The sequence below is a fragment of the Trichogramma pretiosum genome, unplaced genomic scaffold (assembly GCF_000599845.2).
Source record: "Trichogramma pretiosum strain Unisexual culture from Peru unplaced genomic scaffold, Tpre_2.0 scaffold39, whole genome shotgun sequence".
NCBI classification, from domain to species: domain Eukaryota; kingdom Metazoa; phylum Arthropoda; class Insecta; order Hymenoptera; family Trichogrammatidae; genus Trichogramma; species Trichogramma pretiosum.
This window is the reverse complement of record NW_019640828.1, coordinates 1,187,484-1,206,448: the sequence shown is the minus strand read 5'-3', so window position 1 is coordinate 1,206,448 and position 18,965 is coordinate 1,187,484. Positions and strand designations below refer to the sequence as shown.

Sequence of the window (18,965 nt, the reverse complement as noted above, 5' to 3'; positions counted from 1 at the left end):
CGCGACGAGACTTGGGCTGCGTAAGAAACTTTACCGTCTTACATGCGGGGGGGGGGGGCGCCCAACCAACCAACCAACTCAACCAACACACAACCCGCCTACCCTGTATAAACTTGTCGGATGCATCTGTGTGACTCTGTGTCTGTGTGCATGACTCCGCTGCTTTGCATTACGCAGCTCTCTCTCTCTCTCTCCAAGCGCATGTAAATGTATTCAACGCGACTAACGTGTGTATAACTCGGCGCGCGCTGGGTGATACAAGCTCTGCGCACGGATGTGTAAAAGTGTGTGTTCGAGATGATTTATTTTGCCGGAGAGAGATTGAATTTTTGTCTTTTACGTTAAAAAAGAAAAAAAGAAAACCCTTTTGCATATATTTTCGATCGAACGAATGAACTCTATATCGTCGCACTGCAAAAGAGAACCGCGCGCGCACATCTGTTTGCTCGAAGAATAGAATTCGTATTATACCCTCTCATTTTTCATTGTCCTTTTGCATTCCGCATCGAGTATGCGCGTACGTACGAATCACAATTGAATGAGAAATATATAGGGCTTCGATGTGTTATTATTATTGTATATATAGCAAACCAGGATGAGACGCGTATAATAATATTCATTCTCGGTTCTCCTTTCACAGAGAGAGAGAGAGAGACTACCACCCGCCGCCGACGTCGCTGATGCGAATTCATTACAATGATCATTTGTACAGCTGCCAAATAATTAAAAGCCATCCATTCAGCGGCAGACGAAGAGAGTCTCGCTTGTGCATTTATAGAAGTCGAAAGGAAGAGAGAGAAGAGTTAAGCGGTAAAAAGTCATACCATATAAATAATGAGTGTCGCGATGAATAAGCGATGTTCTCTCTCTCTCTCTCTTTCTCTACACACTAAAAAGCCCTCGAGTGAGCGAAGAATCTCATTCAATTTGCACTAGGTTGCTGCTTCTCTACGACGAGAGTTCACCACGCTTTTTGTACACACACCAGCTAGAAACCAAGCTCGCTTAAATGGCACAAAACCTTAGCCCCTCTCGTACGTGGAGCGGAGCTACTCTACTGTGCATACACACGTATATGCGACCAAAGAAAGAAGAGACTCTCTTGCTAAAACGCCCGCGCGCTGAAAGAAGCCTTAAAAAGGGCTGGACCTGCTCTAAGCCCCGTTGCGCGGCGCACAGCAGCTCGGATGAATCGTGCAACGAATGGCACATATATTTTTTTCTTTTTCCTACTCGATCTTCTTTCTCTTCCTTGTTTTCTCTCTTTTTCACAGCGTGGAAGACGTAACAGCTATTGCGACCCTCCACTCGAATCCGATGTAATTTGCTCTTTATATCCTGCTGAATCATTGGAGCCTCGTTAAATTTTCATCGCCGGTGACTAATTTTGACCCTCCTTTCTTTTTCTCCTCCTCTCCTAATAGGCTCGTCAATTTCTCATTACGAGTCTAAGTGTATAATAATGCGTAACATACGAGCCTTGACCAAAAACCGGAGAGACAGCTCGGTATAGCGGTATAAAAATGTATATAACGACGCGATTCGTGCCAAGAATGCCCAACTCGAGCAATAATACCCGCTATATACCACTTCCTTTAACGAGAAAATCGATCGCCCTTTTTTTTCTTTTCCGATATGATGAAACGTCGCGCGCGAGAGAGAAGTGGGGTCATTCACGCGCTGCTGCAGCGACAAAAGTGCAGCTTTATAATATACACGTCCGACCGCACGTCGAGCTGAATCACTGGTTTTCGCTGCGTTGTACGTATATATAGCAATTCGAGAGTCTCGAAGTCGGTGTGTGTAATATTATGAATTGAACTTATTTTTATCATTTACCATGAATGAATGTTAAGATTAGCGATAACAACCTTTTTTTTTGTTTTTGAATAAGTCCATTTTTCTTTATAAAATATTCGTATACGAACGATACGAAAAATTTACAGAGTTTACATTTTTTTTAAATGTACGAAAATGTATACAAATCAGATATTAAAAGATATACATGCTAGTCGCTTTCATCCTCGTCTTGCGTGTAATATCCAAACTCTTCTTGCGAGTCGCTCTCATCCTCGTTCGGCGAGTCGTAATAAACATCCTCGTCTTGCGACAACGGCATCACGATATCCGTCCACAATGTTTCGAGGTCCGATTGCTCCACGATCATGGTGCAGGTGATCACCGTGTCCTCCGTCGGTCCCGACTTCCTCATATACAACTCCATCGTCCAATACTCCACGAAGGTTTTCATGCTGTTGGTCAGATACCACATCAGCGGGTCGTTCTCCGGCAAGTAGGATCTTCGGCCGATGAGTCGCATGGGAGCGACTCGCTGCTCGTTGAGCCTGAACGGGTCGGCGTCGTAATCCAGCAGCAGCTGCACGATCAGGTCCCGATTTCTGAGCAGCGCCATGTGCAGCGGCGTGTCCTTGGTCTGTGGCCAGCGACAATTCACGTCGTGACCGAGCTCGAGAAATCGCGCCACGGCGCCGAAACAGCCGGCCATGGTGGCCGCGTGCAGATGGGTCAGGCCGCTGGCGTCGCAGCAGTTCACCCCGAACTGCGTGTAGATCTTGAAGAGGTCCTCGACGAGGTCGTAGAAGCCGAGTTTGGCCGCGTGATGGATCGCCGTGGTGCGACGCAAGATTCGAGGTTCGACCACGTCTGGATTTGCGATATTTTCTGGATCCACGACCTCGTCTCTGTAGCCGGCTCTGATAAAAAATCGGATCAATCGTTTTCTTGCCTTGTGATCGTGGTGAGGGTCGTCGTCGCCGTAGTTGCAGTGTATGGAATCGATAAGAAGACGATCGATCTCCTCGTGACGAAAAATTAATCCGTGGCCGTGAATTTCGTCGGACGAGCCGTCGAATCGTTGAATCGAAAAGTCAAATTCACGGAGAAAACTGTGTCGAATTCCTTTGCTGAGCCCGTCGATGCGTCTCGGAATTTCCATTACATTTTCTGCTTGATCTTGGCCGTTCATCGTGGATATTTTTCTGTGTACCGTCTGTCGCGAAAATCACTCGCACGCGGGTTTACGTAACGTATACGTACTGACTGACTGAACAATAAAACTACGACGTTGAACGTGCGAGCGAGCTATGAGTTTTTGTTTACGTTTTAACTGCTCGAGTTAGGCAGAACGAGTACTCAGACATATTATAAATTCTGAGGTATCGGGGATACTGCCCGTAATTAAAGAATTTTGTATTCTTCGAGTGTAGCGTAAACTTATAAATTCGTTCAAAAATTTTTCTGGTTCACACTCTTGAGCACAAAAGTAATTTTTTACCCTCTTTACAACTTCATGCTTCATACTCGTTTTTAAGAAAGTGAGAGAGAGAAAGAGAGAGAAAGAGACATGGTTAACAATCTTCTTTGCACCTTCATGGTAACTGATCGTTTTTGAGAAAGAAAGAGAAAGAAAAAGACACAATTAGAAAAAAGATGAGATAAAATATAAAAAATTAGTCGATAAACGAAAATTTGAACCATCAAAGTTCGAGTGACCATCTCGTTTATCAAGTATAGAACGTGCAATGTGATTTCAGTTGGTTGGACAATTTTGAGAATGACATTTCCGCGTTAAAAAACTTTCATTTAGAAAAAATAATCAAGACTTTTCCAATCAGTTAGCAGCCGTGGAAGAATAGCTTCAAATTATAAAACTTCTTCATGATTTTTGTGAACGTAACTGAAATAAAATTGAAATCAAAGAATCAAAGGTCAAGCAAATTAATGAATTAATTTTTTCTGATTTATTCATATACAAACGATACGAAAAATTTACACAGTTTATTTACATCCGAACATTAAAAGTATAAGTCCGAGTGGAACGGTGTACTGTCCGTTTTCCCCCAAACACAATTTACTTCGTGGCGAAGAGCGAGGAATAAAAAAATTTCTCCCCGACGTCAACTAATCCGTCGATTAAGCCGTGCTGGCCGTGTGGAGCCGGTCGGGCTCATCCCCCGGTGCAATATATGCAATCGATGAGAAGACGATCGATCTGTCCGCGTCAAAAAATTGTTTTATAACAGTCAATTTCGTTGAAAGAATCGATCGAAGAGTCGAATTCGCAGAGAAATTTGTGTCGGCTTTCCTCGCTGTTCCAGTCGACGCGCCTCAACATTGCTTGTAAACTTTCCACCTGATTTTTGGCCATTGTGAATATTTTTCTGCGCCTTTTCGAACTCTGTACTCCACAAAAACTGTTCCAGAATTATGGTAGAATTTCGGGGACTGTCTTTTTACTCAGTACGAATATATTGAAAAAATGCTTCGCTCAGTATAGAGTGACAATTGAACAAAAAATCGTCCAAATGTTCAAAAAAAATATTCCGAAGTGATCCGAGTCCTTGACGATTCGCACCTTCTCCTATACGAAAATTTTTTCGATCTTTTTCTCAAAGCGTCAATTACTGTACCCCCCTAAATTTATGCAATTAAATAATACCAAACACGGAGCTTTTCGGGACTAATTCTCAAACCCTTAACCTTTGAGCTTAATCAATGTGTAAAAAAACAAGAAACATTAGCCGTACGCTTTTCTATCTCTCGAACTGCGAAAATCGTACTATACACACACATACACACACACTATATGCAGAGCTACGGGGATTAGACTCGAGATCATGCGCAGCAGCATCAGCAGCCCCACCCCTCCCCGAAGTAATTGGCTCTTTACATAGTTGAATGTAACCGATAATTTGTCCTACATAAATCCAATTAATTCCCCCCATCGAACGCAGAGCGAGCGTCTTATACGATTATAATCCGCAAGCATCTCATTACACACACACACATACACACACACAGATGCGTTCTTGATCAAACGGGCACAGTCCCATGCGCAGGAAAAGTTTTGTATATCATCCACCCCCCTTCTGCCGCGCGTTATATTAATTGCCTGCGCCGCATGAATATTATCCTTTAAACTCGCTAGTGCAGTGCGCGCAAGAGAGATAGAGAGAGAGAGAGAGAGAGAGAGAGAAAGCTCTCGTGTATGATTAACACGCTCTCTCCTATATATATAACGCAATGTATATATCATTTCAGCCATATACGAGAACTTTCCTAATCTCGAACTTTGAAGCCGGAGCAAATATAATAGTTGCGAGCCCCGTGTACGCTGCTGCTGCTGCTGCTGCTGCCGCTGCACTCAAAGCTAACGAACGGATAAATATTTCATTCTGTTTTTCAACCCCCGAACTTTTCGTGAGAGCGCATAGGTACACGTGTGTCGAATTGGAAAAAAAAGAGAGAAAAAAAACGATAGATAAAGACGACGACGTTGCAGCAGCAGCGGCTCCGAACTCGTGAAAATTTCAGACTATATAATGCAGCAGCAGCAGCGCAACAGAGGGTCTCTTGATGTGTATATACGTTAACTACGAGTTGCGCCGTGCGAAATATTCAATGCGCGGAAAATTATGATGCCGTAATATCGTGGATATATAAAGGGAATCGGGGTGCGCTTCGAGGGCTCGTTACAGAAAGAAATGTTTAATGTAGCGATTTTAATGTGCTTCCTCGTTTTGCGCATGATTATTAATGAAAATTTGAGATTGAAACGATCAAACGTTTACGACGATGATTATTAATATATTTACGTGTATCTTTGAAGATTTCTCGAGGACTCTCTATAATGTATACACCCTTCAGGGTGTACACATAATTATTATTATTATTATTATTAACAAAAATAATATATAAAACCGAGGATGTACTGAATGAGAAATGAAAGGAGCTTGCGATGACTTACCTTTCTCAAGCGACTAACCTGATATTCGACTCTGTAAAGTACGGGAAACTTTCTTCGAATATCACAGATCGTCAAGAAACTGTCCAGCGGTATGGGGGTCATCGGTAGCGTCGGTCCCAGCTTCATCTCCTCGACTGCTGAAACAAACGACACGATTGCATAAGATCACTGCTGAACGTTTTTTTTTTTTTTTTAATTGTTGTCTTTAAGTTATAAGGTTAAAAAACGATTTAAAATTAATGCACGTAAAATCATGAGGCATTAAAAATCAAGCAAGTTTATCGAGAATAGTTTTACATGAAATCTTTCTTAAAATTTACGTGTACGTATTTATTACCCACATGTATTGAAAAACATTAATTTTAATACAAATAAAAATTGAAAAAAAAGATTTTAATTCTATACTCAAATTTAAACATTTTGATTGAAAATTAATATTTTAATACTGATGTATTTTTCGTATTGGTGGCTCCAAACATGTATGAAAATTCAAGCATAATTAGTACCAGTCTCTGCCACGAGATGGCGAGTACCTCTATTTCTTTAAATCTGCAAGTGACAAAGTCAAAATAATTGTATAAATCAAGTTACAGTTTTCAGGCAAATTTATCAATTTCTTTTACCATCCGCCGTACGCGTAGCCTAGAAAAAGAAGGACTTTTGCCCACTTCTGCGCGCCCGGCAGATGCAGCGGTTGCTATGGCCAGTTCAGCCTAGCAACGTAATATTTATAATTTTATTGTTCATATTACTTGGCCAACAATTTGTCGAAGACACATCAATACGTAGAGACGTTATAATAATTACGCGATAAAAATTATGCACATGTTACTGATTGTATAAAAGTCAGTAATAACCAAAACCGCTTTGTTTTCTGCACAATCTAACGACAAGTCAGGACCTCGATGCGAAAGAAAAAACAAATGCAAGTCCTTATGTGCATTGAAATCTTGGATTTATTTTTTTATTTTTAATTTATTTGGATAATTTCATGAAAACTTTTGCTCGGGGATGGAAAAAAATATTATTTCTCACACGGGCGAAAAATGAAACACCCTCATATCACGTGCATGCGGAAGTTTCATTTCTCCCCCTTGTAAGAAAATCTACTATTATTGAACTATGATTCTAATACTTTTAAGTTTTAAGATTCAAATTTATAAATTTAAATTTGATCGATAATTTATTTTCAATGGTAGAAAGTTAATAATTACATATAAAAATTGATTTAACTTGAATTAATTTGAAAAATTTTCATGAAATTTATTTTAATACTATTAAAAACACTTTAAATCAAATCACGTTGATTGTAATGCTTTTACATGAATTTTTCTTCGTGTAGGAAAAAAACTCTTTTCACTTTTACATTAATTTAAAGGATATAATTTTGCCATTCCTTGCCATATGTAGTTATGGCGTAAAATCTTCCATTATTCTCAAACGACACATGCTAAATTATTCACAGCTACCTCGCGTCACAATTCGACGCGCCAATCGTAAATTGTTATCACTAATGCTCAAAACTATTAAGAAAGCTTTCGAATCACCGCTGAATAATTTGCTCGTGGCGCGCGTGACGCGTAAAAGCCCGTAGACACACGAGTGCTTAACTTGGTAATCGGGATAAAGGATTCGGGATTGTCGCGCGCACGCGACTGAATCAAGTCATTCGAATTCATAGGACAATCTGTTCGCATCGTCGAACTAGCTCAATCTTTCCCTCCTCCTCCTCCTCATCCTCCTTCCTCGAGCTGCGCTGCACAGTGCACTGTCGCACATGCACGTGCATATTCCGCGCGTGTATGCGAAAATACGAGCCGAGCTTTTAATGAGGGAGAAAAGAGGAGGCGGGGGGAGGATATAGCTGTGTGCCGCAGTAATTGTTCGCCGCCGCCAACGCCAACGCAGAGAATTTAATGGAGATGCCTCAGCGCGATTAACTCCCAAAATTCTCTCTCCGAGGATACGAGCATGTGTGTGTGTGTGTGTGTGCGTGATATAACGTACGCGCAGCTCGTATCGGGCGGCGAAGAGTGAGAATTTTCCAGCGACGAGGCCAATAATAATAATGCCTTCGCGAATAATACGATGTTGTCCCCTCGAAATGTGATCAACTTTATACGCGGCAATGAGTTTATCGTTACGATATATGGTGCAGCGGCACTGAAATAATGACCAAAAAGCGACCACCGTTTAATTGCTGGTTTTTGGGGGATTTTTTTCGTTACAATTATTGAGCGCATTTGAAATGACCTGAAAATGACGATTCAACGGTTTCAAAGAATTTAATTATTTGGAATACCACTTTGAGCATCCACCGTTAGATGGAGAGTAGCTTTGTTAGCAAATCTGCAAGTAGCAAAGTCAAAATATTTGTACAAGTCAATACGTCAATACGTCATCTCGTTGCTTATGGATTGACTTCGATTTCTTCTACTTTTGGGATCTCACTAGGATCAACGGTCAGGACCCTGAGTAGAGCAGTACCCAACGTCACCCATCCAGCGCATATCCACCATCCTACTTCGAGGGCTGACTACTTCGGGCCCGAGTTCAAATCAGGCGAGAAATCAGACGCCTTTGCTCGCTCGGCCAACGAGGGCTATACTTCAGTGGTTACTTTTGACGATGAATTTTAAGAGGACGGACGAAGCTTACGAATGAAGGACAACATAGTCAGTGTCGATGTATCAGAGATTTCTGACGAAGATGCCGATGAAATTGAAGGAATTATTCAATTGAAATTCAATTAAAAGCTATTGAATAAATTTCACTACAGTCAACGTAGTTGAATATAGCGTAATGAGTTTATTGTTACGATGTATCGTACGATAGTCCCGATAGAAATGCTCAACTTTAATAATAACAAAAAAATGACCACTTGAGTATATATGTTTTAAAATCAATAACCATTTATTGGCTCGTTTCGGGCGATATTTCTGTTACGTACGTTCACATCGAGCGCACTTTAAGTGACAATTAAACTGTTTGTAAAAATTGAGACCAGTTTTCAAACACTTCGAATACGATAATACCACTTCGAGCTCTCACCGCTAGATGGCGAGTACTATTTATCTATAAATCTGCAAGTGATAAAGCAAAAATTATTGTATAATTTAAAGCACAGTTTGACGAAATTTTCATGTCTAGTCCCATGTCTGATGTACTGAACAATTAAGCTCGACTTAACAATTAAGAGTATATACAGCATTACACAACTGGTCGCTTGAAAAATGTACAACAAAAAAAGAAAAATAATCGCGCAATTGCGTACAAAAGAATTTCGATGAAATAAAATCCAATAAATCGATCCCCGACAGCGAACAACGGCTTATTTCACCGGATACATAATCGTATTATTTGCGCGCGAATGAAAATGTGAATTTTCGCGTCTTGAAAATTTCAAGCTGTGAAAACACGCGCACACAAGCACACAGCAACAGCAGTAGCTCGCGCCCGTTGTTTCAATTTTAACTTTGAATTCCTTCTCTTTTTTTATCCTCGATCTACATTAATATAGCGACCTTTATTCTACGCCCCTTTTTTTCTCTCCCTCTCTCTCTCTCTCTCGGCGTTGAAAAATGTTTCGCATTCGCGCCGATGGGATATTGTACGTATTAAGCGCTTTATTCGCGCAAAATTGATTTTCGACGAGAGAAAATATTAAAAAAAAAAAAAAAAAAAAAAAGAAAGGAACACGTCGAAAATCATTATTTACATTGAAATTTCGATCGAGCCGAAGATTTTAATTTTTCGCTCGCCGACGAAGCTGACGTGCATTAAAATCGACGCGCACGCATCCCAATGTAATAATTTTCCGGCCGATGGAGTCGCTTTTGTTATCGTCAGCTCATCGCATATTCAAACGAAAACTTTGCCGGCTATTACACCCCGTGTGCAGGCTTGACCCCGCTCGGGTAGCCGCATGGTCCAGTATACGTGCTATTATATATACTACGACGGTGTCGGTCTGCGTGTAATGTGGAAGTTTGGCCTTTCTCCGTTCGGCCCCTCGATTGTATATAACACTGATAATGTGCCCGACAGGAGATGAAGTTCTCCTCGTTTACCTCGTGTGTATATATAGACGCGTCAAAGGATCAATTTCGATCCCATTACTTGTACGCCCTTCGTCACGATGCGAATCTCGTGCTCTCGAAATTTTCTAAGAGTATTCTTAATGGTCTTGGATTGAACAATTAGTAAAAACTATTACATATATCGTGGTTTCAATGATTCATTAATAGTAGATTTATACATAAAGTTTATTTTAAAAAGCATTTTACTGTTGGCCAAAGTGGACTTGAGTAAAATTTAAATAAACAAAACTCATACATATATTTAGAATAAATACACAATTTAAACATGTGTAAATTCGAGTGTTTCTGCAAATGATGGAAGTTGAAAAATCGCTCGCGTCTTTATTTATTTTTTTTTACGCCTCAGAGAATTCGCTTCACCTTCAATGATTCAACGCTAGATGGCTATATCCTTGTCCTCTAGAAACCTGCATAAGGATAAATGAGGATCGGTAATTATATGTCCCTAAAGCTGCTGAGACTGCCGTTTTAATTTTTTAAGTTGTTTAATATACAGTATACACAGTACGTATAAATAATGTATATATGTGCACAAGCGGTTCACACATACCATCGAGAGTAGCCCGAGTTCACGTTTATAAAGACACTCGAGGCGCGAGATTCAGCTATATACGCTGCAAATGCAATACTCTTGTCGTATATAGATTACGTATTATTCGCGTATATATACACTCACACACGTGTGCAGACGATGATCGTTTGTGTGTATAATACACACAAACACACACGTAGAAACGGAGCTTCTCATCGGTTATTATAATCTCGCTAGGCTACAGCTTCGGCACGTATTACCCCCTTTTCCACACACACACACACGCATACGTAGATATAGAAGTTCAGAAAATCCAAGTAGCGGCAATGGTATATGGAATAGCTCGACGATCATTTTTGGCTTATCGAAGCTGCTACTGCTGCTGCTGCTCTCCGAGCTTAATGTTTACTTTGGCTCTCGTCGCATCGACACCGCGTACGCGAGTGTACGCAAATATATATATATTTTTTTCTCTTCTCTTGTACGAACGAAAAATTTATATTATATATGTATGCGAACTTTTTTTACGACAGTTGCGGAATATAAAATGCGAAATCATGGCGATGATTTCCAGTGGGAAATCGGTTGCTTTGTTTCGTGCGCATCTTTTTCCGATGCATCTCTCTTTCTTTCTTCGTTATGGAGTTCTCCGCCATTGAAAATCGGGAAATTCCTCTTCTCAAAGAAGTCGACCGACGCTTTTATCGCGCGACTCGAGTATATTCGAGAGGTACTTCGAGAGAGGAATTATTATACACCCACCCGCATCTTATGTTATATCGGATTTCGGCGACATTGCCCCGTATTTATAATAAACGCGTACACGTATTATTACACCCTTCGAAAAATTCGATACTTCCTAAGCTCGTATAGCATACGAGCATTATGTTGATGCGCGTGTGCACATCTCTCTCTTTCTCTACGTTGACTTAACCTTAGCCCAAATACTAACGTCGTTTTTACGATGATCGTCGTTATTATGCGAGCGCCCAAAAGTCAAAATGCACCGACGACGATGTGCACACACACATGCGTGCGCGTCATTACGTCCAATTAGCGAAAATTTATATCCACCGCTGCCTCGTAATATTAACGCTGTACAAGAGGCGTGACGGATGATATTACCTACTACAATGCGACAAGGTTCAACAATCGATGTTTGCGTATGTAAATGTTCGCGTTATAGCGACGGTATTTTTTTTTTTTTTTAAGAAAATATCGTTAAAACTATCTCATGCGTGATCTCTCTCTTTCTCTGGTTTCCCGCTTGGTTGTGTACGCGCCCTGACCCACTTGGCACAGCTTATAGCGTACGTACGTGCATTGTGTGCGTGTGTTTGGTAAAAAACCTCCCGTACGCACACTATCGCATTATAAAACTCGAAGATCGCCTATCTTTGTGTACAATATACGCAATAATATTGCTACGATATAAGCGCCAAGAAAATTATGTATTTTATATACTGCACAGCCGCGTCGTCTTTCTCTATAGCGCATCCATCGGCTAATTTAGCGCGAGAGCCATAATAATAATTTCTCTCTCTCTCTCTCGGTATGTCTGTCTCTCGCGAAAGACACGTAACACGCGAGGAAAGAAGCGAATCGAGCGTGACGAGTTTTACGAGCTGCTTTAGCTCGTGCGCTATGACTGAGCCTTATTTTTCATGTTCTGTGCGTATTATTGTGGGAGGAGGGCAGATCGCTCGTTTTCGATGCTACGCGTGCGATTCGTGGATGATTCGATCCGAGAAACAAGTACCACGGCGTGAAAATCAATTTGAGCACCAGATTAGATTTATATGCCACTTTGACTTATACTCAAACTTTGCGTTTCGTTTATGGGTATTGCCACAGTCCCGTGCTCAAAACAGTCTTGCGCCACCCAACGGCCGATTGCGATACTTGTCGTATGTATACGTATTAGTTCGAGGATGATCGATATAATTCAGATTGACTTATGTAGTCCCCTCGCTAGTATATAATGTTTAGTAACTAGCCTCCACGAATGACTCGTTTTTCAACCTCAAATGAATAAATAAATTACATTCATAATTTTTGTTTGTAAATTTTTTTTTTCGTGTAAATAATTAACGCGCTAAATACTTTACACGGAGTTCTTATTAACTCCTACAACGTGTAACGTGTATACACTGCCGAGTACGTGTGCGTGTGTCATGTCTGTGACACATATACTTCAAAACGCGTCTTATGTACTCGAGGCAATAATAACGTATATAAAAGCTCGAGAGAAGAAAATTGAATAAATAAGTTAAACGATTCGGTCATTACGACTTTGCGTGCCCATAATCGAGTGGGGGAATTTTAATCAGTCCCGGTAGACTCGCCACCTCGCGACCCTCCCCTATCAAGTATATAACCCGCAAACCTTATATGTATGGTAGAGAATATGTGTCGCGATGATGCACACGTCGTTGTCTTCGCTGTACCCAGATAGTCCGTAACGAAGTTCAAAATCCAATTAAAGCAATTTCTCATCCTCTCTCTCCTCTTCTCTCGCCGTATCGTCTCATTAGTCGAACTAGTCGCTGCCGCTGCTGCGGCGACCGATAAGTGGCACATTTTTTTCGATTTTTTATTTCCACATCTTCGAGCTTTCGCTCGACCAGCCGCCATGACTTTGAAAAGGATTTTATACATTTCGTATATATTATATATGCCTTGACACGGTTGCCTGATGCGCCAATTGGGACGAATCCAACTTATACGCACACGCCCAGAGAGAGAGAGATATAACACATGTACATGAACGACGCGTATGCCGATATAAGGAATATCTTTTCCGGCCACGCCCGAAAGCTCGCGACAGCGCGAAAGCTTTATATTGGCTCACTCGTATACGATACGATGCAAATGACGTAGAGAAAAATCACTGCTCATCGAGCTACATTCATTCAATTTCGATAGTACGATGAGTATTCGTCGCGTCGTAATTGAGCGTCAGCCTCCCACCGCTAGATGGCGAGGTGCCTTTATCCGCTGAAATCTACAAGTGGTAAAGCCGAAATAATTGTACAAGTCAAAAGATCTCATCAAAAAAATTCCAGAGAATCCAATTTGCTATAATATTTCATCTATAGGCACATTACAACGAATCGAAAGCATACGGAATATTACAATAAATGTATACAACGCGAAGCTAGCTCGATGGCTAATCGCTCGCTAATGGCGCGTATCCCGTTCTTATTTCCCGCCGTGCCATTATCATCGTCTAGTTAGAGCTCATTTTATACCCGTACACTTAATCGACTGCACTGTGTGATATACGTATGTACGTACGTGTGTGCGTGTGCGTGGGTGTCCACGCAGCCATTATCACCGAATATACATGTACGAGGAAAATCAATACGGCCGACACGCCGTGTAATTAACGCGTGTGTGCGTGTGCCGTCATCGCATTAAGCACGAGGGAGGTAACGAAGAAAAAAAACAAACAAAAACAAACAGCGTGTACACTCGCATAATGACATTTTCAACTTTTCGCGAGGCTTTTATTCGATTGCCCGAGCGATGTCGTATAAACACGACAGTGCGTGTGTGTGTGTGAGAGAGAGAGGCAAAGCGTAAAAGTTTCACACAGCCCCCCCTCCGATAGGCGATTGAATTATCCGCGGCGATATAACGCAATATTGTTATTAAACGACTCGATGGAAGGATCCAGCTTGTTGTCGTCGTCGTCGTTGTTGTTGTTGTTGTTATGTATACATACGGATCCGATCTGTTAATAATTAACGCAACTTGATCGATCGAAATTGATTCTAAAAATTGAACTATCCGAGTCGTATACGTTCACATAAACAAGGAATAAACGATCGTATAATATCGAATTTATTATATCCCCGAGTCGAGCTGTCGATCAAATTTTTATTGTTATTATTATTATTTTTCATTCGCAACTGTAGACACGGCACGACGTCGTGAATTTGTCTCGACTCTCCAGTATATAATATGTACATTTCATCGAGAGATAGAATTGTATATAATACGCGAAGGCTCACGCGCGGCACAAAAGCTTTCGCAAGCTCTGATATTTTATGTACACGCTCTCGCGTATGGGCTGTATAAAGCGAAGCGTGTGACACATCGATATATAGTATTGCATCCGTAAAGATGTATGGAGATGCAATACGCGATGTATTTATAAATTGACAGCATAGTATATAACGTATTGAAAAAATTTGAGACTTCTAGGTGCGTCGTCGTCAAGCTCGTATTATATACATCCGCAAGCTCGCGACGAGATTTTTCATTTGCTAAATTTAGTCGCACGATTGGAAGATATATATCTTTTCTGCACTCGATAACTCAAACTAAGAGTCAATAGACTCTCGCAAATCGATAATCCGCTCGCATTCGAAGACCAAAAGTATACACAACTTTTTACCTTTACTCAAAGATAAGTCGGTAATATACGACGAATTCACACGTCATTTTACGAGCCGACTCGGTCGTGTAAACATACACAACGGTAGCCCATCGACGGCCGGCCGTTCGTTCGGCCGGTCGCGTATATATCCTCGTGAGCTCGCTTGCTTTATCTTGGTTTAATCAACACCACCGCCGCCGCCAACGCCATCGCCGTCGCGCGAACAGCTCTCGGGTCATTATGTATTACTCCCTGACCTGAATCCGTTGCCGCGTTAGTTCCTTCGTTCGCGCGCGCGCGCGCATATATACGAAGAGAGCAGCGGCAGCAACAGGACATTTGCATGTATTAATATACCTGGGCTGTATGGCAATCAACCGCTGCTGCTGTGTGTGCGGATACGACATTGCCCCGGCTATTGTGCCCATATGCGCCTCCCACGTATTCCATTATTTACCGTGTTATACACTTGTGCGCGGACAGTCCATGATGTGTGGGTACACATATTTACACCCACACACAAACGCATACTTGGAGTCGATGAAAGGAGAGCGAGAGAGGAAAAAAAGAATACGCCGAGAAGCTATGTTAATTTTTGTGATGGAAGAGTCGAAGCGAGTTTATGGATGCGCGAGGTTTTACGGCGTATGCCGTTATTGTTGTGGAGGAGAAGGTAATTCATGTATTAGCATTGTTGAATTCTATTCAAAATGAAAATCGAAATGAATACTTGCTCTTACTTAGAGAAATACAAAAACGATTTGCTAAGCATTTGAGAAATGAGAATAGTTGATACTAACGTTGATATTCCTTACAATTCTTTTACAGATTTATACAATTATTTTGACTTTGCCACTTGCGGATTTATTGATGACGGTACTCGCCATCTATTGTTAGAGTTTGGCATTAAATATCATTGAATTTTCATCAATTTTTCGAGCAATTAACGCAAACATTTAAAAAAACCAACAAAGCGACAATGCATTTACAATCTAAAAGTATAAATTTCCATAAAGAATTAAATTTCCATTAATATTTGCATCAAAATTAATGCGGGCTCTTGCAGTTTTAATGTTTTTTTTTGTTCAGTTTACACAAAAAAAATGAATCAATACCGATAAATTAATTTTCAACAAACATTTCAAGTGAAGGCACCTTCAATTTTAAAGTCCGACTTTACGTTAAATCCGCACTAAATTCAAGATTTCAGTATACGACACAAAGGAAAATGATTTCTTCCAAAGGCTACGCTCGTATATACGATACATAATTGGATTTTCATTCTGCAACGCGCATCGCGCATAAAAGACGCGCGCTGTATTTGAAATTGGAGCGGATATATGTACCAGAGAGCTAGCTTGAAAATTCGGCATTATTATCGCGTGTGTACAACATTATATGGCTCTGACAAAATAAGCTACTTTTGCCATTTGGAAATGTACATTTCCAGCAAAATTACCTTCTGCTTCTATCTGTGGCACTCTCACTCTCTTACCTGTCTCGCACTGTCTGTCGACCCCCGGCCGGCCGCAAGACATATTTAGTTACGTCGGAAGCTTAAATGAAAAAAATACTCGACTCTCGGGCTATATAGAGAAAAAAAAAAGTTGGACAGAGATAAACCGAGAGACAGACAGAACGGAGAGATCGCGGAGAAAATCCTCCGTCGCCGTAAGATTCAATTAAAAAATCTCTCGGATCCACCTTCGCCCGAGCGTGATATATATATAAGCTAATTCAAACATTGCCTCCCATGTATACACAGCTCTACACACGGCTTATCAAAACCTTCTCTGTGTATATAAATGTGTGTGTGTGTGCTACGTGTTCGTCTCGACCTCACCTTGACGACGAAACAGAACAACGCGTAAAAAAAAAAAACAAAATAGAAGAAGAAAAAGAAGAAAAACGAGATCTTTTATAAGAGCATAGATGTGGTGTAGGTGTAAGCACCAAGAGAAATGAAAGGAGTCCCGTACATCCTATATAGGTACTAGGGGCTCCTTATAATCTAGTTGATTGAAATTGCCACTGGTAATCCGAAACGTTAAGAGCTGCGAGCACGTACTACATATCTATATACGTGTAAGTCTCAATTTGATGCATAGGATCTAGCTGACATAATGATAATAACAATGACGTACAATAACGCGAATGCACGTATTACAGTAGATTTTAGTCCTGCCTGATTGAAACCAATACATGATACGTCTTATTTTGAGCCGTATAACCTCGCAAGCATCGACGAGTGAATTTTTTTTGAAACGAGACTTCTTTCTATATAGGGCGTTTTCAGATTGTCACGAAGTGGTCACTTTACCGACCAGCTGATTTGCCTGGAGGAATAACAAACCGCGCGCCCCTATACTTCCCGTGTTAAATTAGCTTGTTAAAAGTAGTTGTAATTAGTTTATAATCAAGTAAAAAAATAAAAACAAAAAATATCTGGAGAAAGCCGAAATCCTCGTGTATCGAAATATCGAAGCGGTTTTTAATTAAAGTCTTTAGTTTGTAAATGAAAAAATATTGAAATTTCAGTTTTTTTGTCTGAGATATTGTCAATAATCTGTATTAAAATGGTTATTAAATTTGCTTTTTCGGGTTGCAATACAAACTCTCAAGCAGGGAAATTTGATTCTTTAAAGTTACCGACGAAAAACTAAGAAACAATCGTATTTAAGAATATTATCTTTCCACCAACAGCAGATTTGGGTTGGAAGACGATTGCGAGATGATTTTCATAATTGTTGGTAATTTGAAAGAATAATAACTTCCCCGCTTGAGATTTTGTATTACAGCCTAAAAAACCACTTTTTAATAACTTTTTTATTAGAGTTTATTGACAATATCACAGACAAAAAAAAACTGAAATTTCAATATTTTTTCATTTACAAACTAAAGACTTTAATTAAAAACCGCTTCGATATTTCGATACACGAGGATTTCGGCTTTCTCCAGATATTTTTTGTTTTTATTTTTTTACTTGATTATAAACTAATTACAACTACTTTTAACAAGCTAATTTAACACGGGAAGTATAGGGGCGCGCGGTTTGTTATTCCTCCAGGCAAATCAGCTGGTCGGTAAAGTGACCACTTCGTGACAATCTGAAAACGCTTTATAGACACGTCGGGACTTGTACTCGCGTATTCGGACCGAGAGTTAGCATGGTGGGGGTATATGACGTCAGCGCTGCTTTCTCGTGGTGGCAGACTCAAGAAAAAAAAACAGGACGCTTTTACATGCTTATACATGCTTATACATGAGTTAAACAATACAAGTGATTTAAAAAATGTCTTCTCATGTAAATTGTTGCGTTATCAACTGCGGTAATACGTGGAGAAACACTGATATTAAATTTTATTAATTTCCTTATTCCCAAAATAGACTTAACACCGGAATGAGTGGATCAAAGCCGTTAGAAGGAATAAGTATGACATAACCTCATTTTCATAAGTTTGAGTGCTGTCAAATAGAATAGAGTAACTGTACCAATATCCGGCCACCCCCCAATACCCGGACACTTTTATTCAAGTCATATAAACATTTAAACAAATAATAAAATGATACGAATGGTATGATCGAGTTAAGTATTATTCATGAGGTGAAATTATCGTTTTATATAGTAATTTTCAATTAAATTAATGGAATCATATAGTATTAAAAAGTGGACCGATATTGGCGCAAAGTGATTTTTCTTAAGACCAATTACCGGCCACTTTTTAATTTAAATTTACGACGTTTACAGTTTTTTTTTTCAAACTCTCTTTGTGAATTTCGACATATTTGAGGGTAGAAAATGGTCGGCCAAAGAACATCACTTCTTAGCTGTCCGGGTATTGGTATAGTCACCCTATATGCAGACTTACGCTCACAGAAATCGTTCGTGCAGTTTCAAACTCAAGATTGACATAACCTTTTTCGAAAACTTTCAGCGCAACTTTTTCACAAAAGAAACGGCTGATACTGTTTTAAACTAAAATGTAGCTTCGAGTTTAATCATAAATAATTTGAAATGATGTTTTGTTTGTACGAAAAGATAATTTTATTTGTTTGTTACATAAAATTGAACTCATGTTCTACTTGACTCAATGTATAAGCGTCCTGTTTTTTCTGCTAGGTACCACGTGACCAATAATCATAATCGACGCTCGAGACGAATAGGCTCTTTTCGAGAGCTTT

At 40.2% G+C, this 18,965-nt stretch overlaps 1 protein-coding gene across 3 annotated transcripts in view; it reads right to left on the bottom strand.

Moving 5' to 3' along the window:
- The window catches only part of LOC106659613 (receptor-type tyrosine-protein phosphatase kappa), a 95,602-nt gene that overhangs the window by 10,382 nt on the left and 66,255 nt on the right, over positions 1-18,965 (bottom strand). For 2 of the 3 annotated variants that reach the window (XM_014382229.2, XM_023463354.1), the window contains one exon: positions 5,786-5,901. In XM_014382229.2, coding sequence (XP_014237715.1) covers positions 5,786-5,901 — 116 coding nt within the window. Of the gene's footprint in view, positions 1-5,785; positions 5,905-18,965 lie in introns of all 3 variants that reach the window. The other variant, XM_023463353.1, reaches the window with a different exon arrangement.